Source organism: Rhea americana, unplaced genomic scaffold (genome assembly GCF_003343005.1).
Source record: "Rhea americana isolate MKP2758 unplaced genomic scaffold, rheAme1 scaffold_19, whole genome shotgun sequence".
Classification (NCBI taxonomy): Eukaryota; Metazoa; Chordata; class Aves; order Rheiformes; family Rheidae; genus Rhea; species Rhea americana.
In genome coordinates, this window is record NW_028186038.1 from 8,337,334 (window position 1) to 8,346,494 (window position 9,161).

Genomic DNA, 9,161 nt, shown 5'->3' on the forward strand with positions numbered 1-9,161 from the left:
GCCGCCGCCGGGAGCCCCGCGCCGCGGGACACCGCACCCGTGCGAAGCGCAAACGCATCGGCCACCAGCTACCGAGCTCCCCAGGGTGGAAATGGGGATTACAGAAYGCCACAGGGAAAATAAATATTATTCTTTTATTATACGTATGCACTATCTATATAACTACTTCCTATAGGAGTTTGACCCCTATATGGCACTGACACAGCCCACTAATCCCGACTTATTTTTTCAAGAAGAAACATTTTCCACGCGTTGCAACAGTGGCAAGAAGGGAACCAAGGAGTGATCAAGACTCCAGCCCTCGGGTAGGTGCCTATTTCAGGAAAGCTTTAAGGAGGCTCAGAGAAATGCTGAATTTGCAGTGAAAGCAGGAACGCCGTTTGAGGGATACGGCCACGCCGCACCCTCTCCACGCGCCCAGCTTCGATGTTGGAGCAGCGCGCCCCGCTGCTGTAACCACCAGGTAACCGGCAGCCTGCTCCGCCGAGTCGCAACGTGCGCGATAAAACACACGGGATAATTTCCACTGAGGTTRTAACTGATTTTCTATTTTAAAAGGGGAAAAATAGAAATCACAAGTGTACCGTCCAACACTCACAGCAGTCCTTCGCTGGCCGAAACCACCCAGCCRGGAGCGTCACCTGGGGACAGGCAGTGCCCACTGCACCGCATACAGGTCCTCAGTCAGCCTCACCAGTCGGAAGAGACCGTGAGCCAACACGCAGGTACACCCACCTTTTCTCTTCTGCAAGAGACCTTCCCCCCCCCGCCTGAGCCTGCCATGCTGCCCCCACGCTTGGTACGCCGGTGAAGAGCCGCTGCCCGTGGGTAGGCCCAGCACCCAGACTTGCAGCACCACTGGATATCGATTAACGTGGCCGAAACTGGGGAGGCTTGGCCTGTTCGGTCACATCCAGAGGAGTCRCACCAAGAGGCGACAGACAGCTCCCCTCCCGCGGTCATTCCCGCACCCCCAAGTACCGATGCGGGCTTTCGCCTCTCTGGAAGAGGAGCTCTTAAACGAGCTGCCTTAAAAAACAAACAAACAGATAAATAAAAATGCCGCTCTGCTCAGGGGTGTTGGCACCTTTCCCAAGGCAAGACCCRGCTGAGCTCTGCTCTTCCATCGCCAAGGAGGCTTAGGTGACGAAGGAAGTCACGCTAGCAACCCAAGAGCTGGCTCTTCTCCCGGGCCCCGGGACGAGGGCAAAGCCGGTGCAGTAGGAACTGTCACCCTGCAGGCAAGAGCCCCTCATTAGTTAAAAACCACGTATTTTTAAAAACTTACAGTTTCCCACAGAGCTCAGGGCAAATGCCTTCCCTGAAGAGCGTTCACCAGCAAGTCGGGAAGAGGGATGTAACACCGTATTAGCAAAATGACAGAGACTGGTCCATACCTTCAAAGCGCAGTTTCTCAGGACTTGCCATTACATCAACTTCTTAAATGAAGATTTCCTGTCTCCTCAGCACTGCGTACGGTTTTCTCTTCAACCAGAAGTGCCCTCCTCTGTTTCCCCGCTCGGTTTAATATCCCAGGAGTCAACTGAGCAAAAGTGAGAAATAGCCCACTAAGCACCCAAAAATCTCAAGCATTCCACGTTACAAGTTCAACAAGTTCCCCGTGTCATCTCCACTCATCCTTCTGGGATGTTTTTCCAAACCAGCTGAAAACACAAGCAATTTTGGACCAGGTCTCCAATTTGGAGAGTAGAGGTACTGTGCGTGTCTGTGGCATTTTGTCCCTTTCGAGCAGAAGAAGAGTGTACTGCTGGTACCATTCATTCTGCTTTTTGTCACTGCCTCGAGACAAGGAAGTTCCTGTTGCCTTGACGTAGACCTGCTAYGTCAAAGATGAGCAAAGCCATTAAGGAATCAGGATGAAAATAAGCCAATCCACTCTCCACACCACTCATCTTTAGAAGTTATTTCAGAAGAGCTTTTTTTTTTCTTTTTTTTCTTTTTTCTTTTTTATCATTAGCCTTCCTCAAGGCTACAGATCAATCTGCAAAAGCAATTCAGAGAAACAGTAGTATGTGGTCATGCTTCACAAGAGAGTGAGCCAAGAACAACAAATCTCTTCAGTGCTAATTAGGCAATAGATGTAAACAAGATGCTAGAGCCTAAAAAAAGCTCTGTAAACACACATGGTAGAGATTCCTCAAGCTGAAACAAAATAGGAGTCCTTAGCGTAGATAAGGCACCTCAAAAGCCTCCAGATAACATGCAGGCCAAGAGCACACAGACTCATCCAGCTCATTCAAACAAGATGCTGGTATAAAGTAAATCAGTGAGAAGATGAACCCCTGCATATTCTAACCCTCATCAGCACTGCTGGCACGAGGGAAGATCTGACAGAGCTCCAGCACTCAGGAACCTCAGTCCATGCTTCTTTGGCTGAAGGCCAATTCCCACACTAATTTGCATTCATTATATAGTCCTCGTCATTTACCGAAACATCTTAGAAGACAATCATCAACATAGCGAGGTCTCCCTTACAGCACTACTTGTGCATGACTTGCTTCCAAGGATGGTTAGGTGCTTTCAAAACCACGATGACTACRGTCAGGAAGCGAGCACTTGCTGCACAAAGGGTGGGGGGTTTCCCTACGGGAGGGTTTTTATCATAAGAATTATATCAATGCCAGCTTGAAGAGCTCTCTCCAGAAYGCAACAGTTTCACATGCATATGAAACCTTATTGGAAAACCTAAGGTAACGTGGAGTGAGGGTTACGTCAACAGAAAGTCATCAACGCACAGGTTGCATGAGAATCCACTGAGATTCACGCATACAGTTTCATTAACTAAAGAACACACCTTGCCACATTATCACTGTTCTCTTATTCTTACGTGAACCATTTTAAAAGCATTTTTATTTCTAAGTATATGAAATGTGTTAATTTAGAAGTTCATCACATTTCAGAAGAAAAAAAAAATCACTCGATTTTAAACATGAGACATTCCTGCCTTTTGGCGATAAACCACATCAAGTGAGATGCCGTCGTCCTCAGCGCAAGGAAGTTCCCAGTGTTAAGTCCTTACGACCTAACACTGATGCACAGATTTAGACCACTGTGCATGAAGCGCGTCCTTTAAAGCTAAAGGGGAACAGCTAATCCCGCTGCAARCCAAGCAGCCCCCTCACCCTCGCCTCCAAGAGGGCATTGAGGCCATTCCCTTGCTAGATCCTCAAGCAGCGCTTCCAGCTGTTGCTTAAAACAGTTTCCAGCATCACAGCCTTAAACAATATTTTAAATCTTACTGGTGCTGCTCATGACAAAGAAAAACTGCACCCATTATCCACTTTTTTTTTTTTTTTTTTGAGTGCAATTTCATAGCTCACTGCACACCATGGACTTCAAACTAGTTACACACGGGGGCGCGTGCTGCCCAGGAAACGCGGGCAGAGGCCATCAGACTACCTGGCATGTGCACAAATCCCCCATGCGCTTTTGCAGGGCTGGGGCGGGGGGGAGGCGGGGGGAAGGTTAACCGAAAATATCGCGTTTCCAAGATGGGAAGGCTACTGAGGACCGTCATTCCCACACATTGCTCCGGCAGCACCCGACGACGGTGTTACTACAGCAACAGCACGTAGCGCAACCTTTGGCCGGCGCGGGTGTACTCAGAACCTCGGTCTTCCTTGGAACCGCGCTACGGCGGCGAGCGTTTCCGCGCCGGCTGAATCAGCTCCTGGGAATCCCCGCTGCGCCCCAGGAGCACTAACGCTTAAAGCGCCCCAAGTATTTGAAAAACAAGATACTTGCGTTCACTGGATGCTCGTCACTGTTTTTTTGTGCAGATCTGAGMGGCACAATGTCTACCAAGCAACCTAAAAGTGACCTTATCACCTTAAACCTCTTCTCCTTTCCAGTCACATGAGCGAATTGGAAAGTTCTGCCCAGTTCTCAAAGTTTTCAGTTTGTTCTTATGAGAAAGCGTATAGCTAAAAGAAACATAAGGAAGTTACTTGCAATTTTAAAGCAGAACAGAGAACCTGCCTCCAGGCTGAAAGGCATATGAATTATGCCCACTTACAGCTCATTTTATATTTTAACATTTATGATACACGTGTATCCTTTAGTCCTTTCATCCAGCTCAGATGCTATGGATTTTGCTTGTTTGTAACACGTAAATCTGGTCTGAGAAACAGAAAAAAAAAAATAGCAAAACTTGGGCAGCTTCCTTCCAGAGTGGAACAAAAATACTTAATGCTGTCTTTAAAACCAAAAGCCACCAGCTGGCTTCAGAAATAGAATTCCTCAGGACAGTCATTTTAGAGGGAGGGAAAAACCCCCATACTTTTGACCACAGCTGTAAGAACGTATCACATTACTGGAAAAGAAAAGAAAAAAAAAAGAACAATATTGGCAGTAAAGAATACCTAAGATCTGTGTATGGTCTAAATGTGAGAAGCAAACCTAAGGAGCGATGACATCCTACGGCTGWGGGTCCGCTCACCTAGGCGCTGGTAGGGTTTTGAAGAACAAGAGCCAAGGAGAACTTAGAAAGCCCCATGAGGGGCTTGATAYATATTGAATTACCAGGGATGACAAAATTCAAGCAAGAGGAACAGCAATGTTGGACTGSATGAAGCGCGCAGTCAGCCGTGGAGACGGGGCACGGGCAGAGCAGAGCAAGGCAAGGTCAAGTTGTGGGAGGAGGAGGAAACATCACACAAGCAAGACCAGCGAGATGTTAGGAGGAGCAGTGACGGCGCAGCCAGATCAAGGAGGGCAGGAATAAAACCGAGGGCCTGGGTGACGTGAGCAAGACAGGCTTTGCATACAGCGAGCCAGTCTGACAGCATCTAAACCAGGCCCAGATCAGGAGAGCTCGAGTTGGAGATTAGACAGCCTCACACCACCTAAGGCTTGCTCGAGAGCTAAAAGCAAGTAAAAAAAAAAAGAAAAAAAGCGTTAAAGGTCCAAAATAGCAGCATGGCATAAGTAGGGCATCAAGGAAAAAGCTCATAGCAATAGGGGAAAAAAAAATTAATGGGGCACCAAGYGGGTCTGAAGTCTTCTACGCACACCTACAGTTATGCCACATTTCACATGTCCCACAGAAAGCAGAGACAGGAAGGTAGGGGGTTGAAAATTAGGAATAAATCCCTTTAGGGAACAAAAAAAAAAAAAAAATCAGTTTGATATAACACAGGGAGAAAAGAGCTCACAGCATATGTGACACCAGCTGATTCTGTAAATAGCCTGCACTTCTATCACAACGGAGGATAGGCAGCTAAATAAAATACAGGAGAACTACAGCAAAGCCTCTCAGGATGTCTCTCGGYGAGAAGAATTCATAATAAAAACCAAAACCCTATTGTTTAGCTTAAGACCCACCACCAAAGGGAAAAGAAACTGGAGACAAACTGAGACGCAGATCTCTGACGGACCTTTGTCTGCACGTCCTCCCCGTCCTCCCCGTCCGGGCAGGCTTCTCGGGTGGGTTTTCAGCGCCGCCGGCCGGTTTATCAGCGGCCTGAGACTAACAGGATCAACGTGCAGATGAGGAACGTCACTAAGGATAACAAARTTACAATAGCCAAAGTAATCCAGTTTACTGACTACAGGCAGGCTAAACAACAGACGCGCTGCGAATAAAAAACGCTGCAAGGGGAAACATTCACCCAAGGAGAGTCGCTGGCGTAATATTAGCCAAAAAACCACCTTTACTCCTTAAATAAAAACCTTAGTCTCCGTATTTCTGGAAAGAACTTTGTTTCAGGACTAGACTCTAGAGAAAATAAATTACAAGAGGCGGTTCAGGTGTGACGGCGGGCGCAGCTCCCGGGGGCAGCGGCAGAGAGTCAAACATTTCAGTTTAACTACAGCTAGAAAGGCAAACGGCGTACGGAGCAGCTGCGAGAACACCCTGGCAAGCAGCACCGAGGCGCTCCAAGTTAGGAGCACCCACGCTATTTTGTTACAGCACGTTATCCGCGGTACGTGCGCGCTTCCAAGGTCTTTCGGGGCCCTCGACCAGCGTGAGCCCTACCCGGGAAAGGGCAGGGGTTGTCCAAGACACTAAAGCCACCGGATTTTAACAAAAGCAGGCTACCAGGAGAGAAGAGCTACCCTACCCGTGCCTGCGCTAAACCGAGAGCTCCCAGAGCTTCCTGCTTAACTTTTTAAGGTTCCTACATATTCTAAATCCAAAGGGAGCATTTTCCAGSTTAAAAAGCAGCTAGAGCCATCTCGTACGAGCAAAGGAGCAACGGCTTCAGCCGCCCCAGGAGCGCTCGCCTCCTCCGCGGCGAGGGGCGCTGGGCCGCCCGGCCCTCGCCAGCCTTTCGAAGCTTTTTAATTGAACGAGGTCACGAACCCTGGAAAACGCCAGGGTTTTGGGCAAGCCGGTTTCACACTGATAATAGGGAGAAAAAAAAAAAAAATCTACAAAGCTCTTCTATACTTTCCGCCCAGCCCTTAACGCCGGAGGCAAGTGCTGCCCACCTGCAGCCTTAAGGCTGGATCACGGGGTCCCGGGCACCGCGAGTGCCCAGTGCTGTCCCCTCTCCAGGGCCCYGCGGCCACAGAAGGAGGGGAAGGAAAAGCCGGTCTCAAAGCCAGGCGTCCTTCTGGCAGCGATAATCGTCAGCAGGAGCTTCGGGCGCGTGAGACTAACCCGGCTCTGCCCTGTCCCCCCCGTCAAAGGGGGTGCGCGTGCACGCGCGCGCGCAGCCAGACGCGTGCTTGGGACTATAAATACATCACCACAGATGTTTTCTCCCTTGCATCACTTGATTTAAGCTACCCCCCGGCAAGCCGCAGGCAAGCCGGGAACGAGGGTTTCTCGCCGCTTAAGGAGAACCGTCCCGCTCCCGACGCGCGGTGCATCGAAGCAAGCCGACGCGCGCACGCTGGGGGTCCGCCCGCGGAAATCCCTCTTTGGGACCRCTCCGAAAAGGCGACGTTTTGAAAGACGGCTCTTCCCAACGYGCCAGCAGTGACACGGTCACGCGCTTCGCATCCTGGCGCCCAGGAGCGCTGCTTCGCCCCGGCGCGCGGCTCCGGACCCGACAGCTACGCTCGCTCGCGCGGCACCACCTAAGAGGCAGCAATACCTTCGGGACCTGTTCCGATTAGCATTTATATTAGCAAGCAATTAAAATAGCGAGGCCCGGGTTTTCGGCAGGTCCCCAGGCGGGCTGCGCCGGCTTCACGCCGAGCCAGGGACGCCGTCCGAGGAGCCCCGCGCGCAGCCGGGGCCCGCTCGGAGAGCAGCCCCCAGCCTTCGGAAACCGCGGCCCGGCTGCGGCGGCCCACAAGCGCGTTCAGCTGTGAACTTCTCCGTGCCCCTGCTTTATTCGAGTTATAAAAATTGAGCAAATCCCGGGAATCGGCTCGACCGACACCATTTTAACTGCTGAAGAGCCCAATAAGAAAAGGCCGGTGAATCCAGAGTTCATTACTCCCTTTCATTCCCCTACGCAATTTAATTACTTAACCTCTTACACTCTCAGCATTATACCTGTGACAAAAGGCTGACAAAATTATCTGACCTAAAAGAGGACTAAAAAGGGGGAAAGAAAAACCAAACAGRACAACATCACACTTCAGATCTGTGGCTAGTTTCTTCAATTACTTTCCAAGTTTGAATCCTTTTTATTACACTTGCCTTGAGATCCATCCCAAGACACCTGTCCAACCTAGGACAGGAATATGCAACTCACCACAGTCCCTAAATTAAAAAGTTATACCAAAATACCGTAACAGAGCAGGAAACGAGAAGAGCTACATCAGGCCATTTGTTTCCGGGTAAAGCAGAAACTCCTCAACTTTGTGACATTTTCCAGTGTTTAAAGTCTAATGTTTATGTTAGTTGCAAACAAAAATACCTGGGCACACATCATGGGCACAGTTTAAGACCCCCAAAACATGCAATTTCAGGAAGCGCTTTAGTTCGCATCCTGATTGCTTTGTCAGCAATTGGATAACATACAATTTGGATTTACCAAATCTCTTATTCATAAGAGCAGAAGAAATGCTGGTGCAATCAAGCTGAGGAAAATCACTGATGTAACCAAGTTATTTTTTAATTAGATGGATGATACATACATACATACATACATACATATATATATATATATATATATATATAAAAGCACCAGGTGAGTGAGAGGCCTGAAAAAAAAATGAAACCATTTGAATTCAACAACATCCTGCTATTGGCAAGGGTTATATTTGTACCTGGTACTTCTTCCTAGCAAAACACCCAAATCCCATTTGATCAAAGCAGACCTTCCTTCCAAAGGACCTCAAAGTCCCAAAACAAAATCCTTCAGACATGTCCTTATCTTCAGGCCCTCCTCCTGCACGACCATCCCTCCACCAATGGTCCCATTAGATGATGCATCTGTTTAAGAGGATCGGGACTTTATGCAAACAGCTATTACTTTTAATTGCAGCTGTAATTAGGGGAGTGCCTAACAGCTGAGTGAGGCAAACTTACTGGAAACTGCTCCCCAGCATTTTCAATTGGCACCAGCAGACAGCAATTAGCTGTTTATTCAGTTCCATCTTTTWWWAAAAWAAATAAATAACACTATGAGAYGAGCTGCCCACATGCAAGATCACTCCAAGTCGTGCTCATTTTAAAATAAATGAGTTTTGCCTCACRTTGGCTAATTTTTACTCCACGCGCAGCAATATAAAACGTTGAAATCAAAACAGGCAAGAAGTGCTCAGCAGCGCTGCCTCCCGCCAGGCCATCAGGACACCCYGTCACCACCGCTCTCCCGAAACTCAGCACGGCCCCTGCTCTGCCTTATTATGAAAATAATACTGTCGCCTATATAGTACCTATAGTTCTGCTGGGAGGGGGGAAAGAAAAAAAAAACAAAAAACAAAAAAACAAAAAAAACATAACCAAGACCGAGGTCAAAGCGTCTCAGTGTTTTCCAAGCTTCTGTGTTTCCAGCGAGCCGCGCTTCCGCGGGAGCTGTCACCCCGCGTTACCCTAACGCGGCCTGACACGCGCCAGGCCCCCGAACCCTCAAGGCAGCCCTGGGCAAGGCACATCTCCGAGGGGATGTACCAAGCGTTCCGGTTCCAGATAAAATAAATAGATAAAATTAAAAATATATATTCTTCTGTGATGCTGCAATTAGGAATAAGTAACAATAAATAACTATTTGGAACAGCGCTTGCCAAAACACCGA

General features: G+C 48.6%; 1 protein-coding gene across 1 annotated transcript in view; it reads right to left on the minus strand.

Moving 5' to 3' along the window:
* Positions 1-1,482, minus strand: part of LOC146597303 (6-phosphofructo-2-kinase/fructose-2,6-bisphosphatase 4-like) — a 23,401-nt gene extending 21,919 nt beyond the window's left edge. Inside the window, exon 1 of the mRNA XM_085302573.1 lies at positions 1,398-1,482. Within this exon, the coding sequence (XP_085158699.1) occupies positions 1,398-1,428 (31 nt within the window). The 5' untranslated portion in view covers positions 1,429-1,482. The remainder of the gene's footprint in view (positions 1-1,397) is intronic.
* Between the last annotated feature and the right edge of the window lie 7,679 nt (positions 1,483-9,161).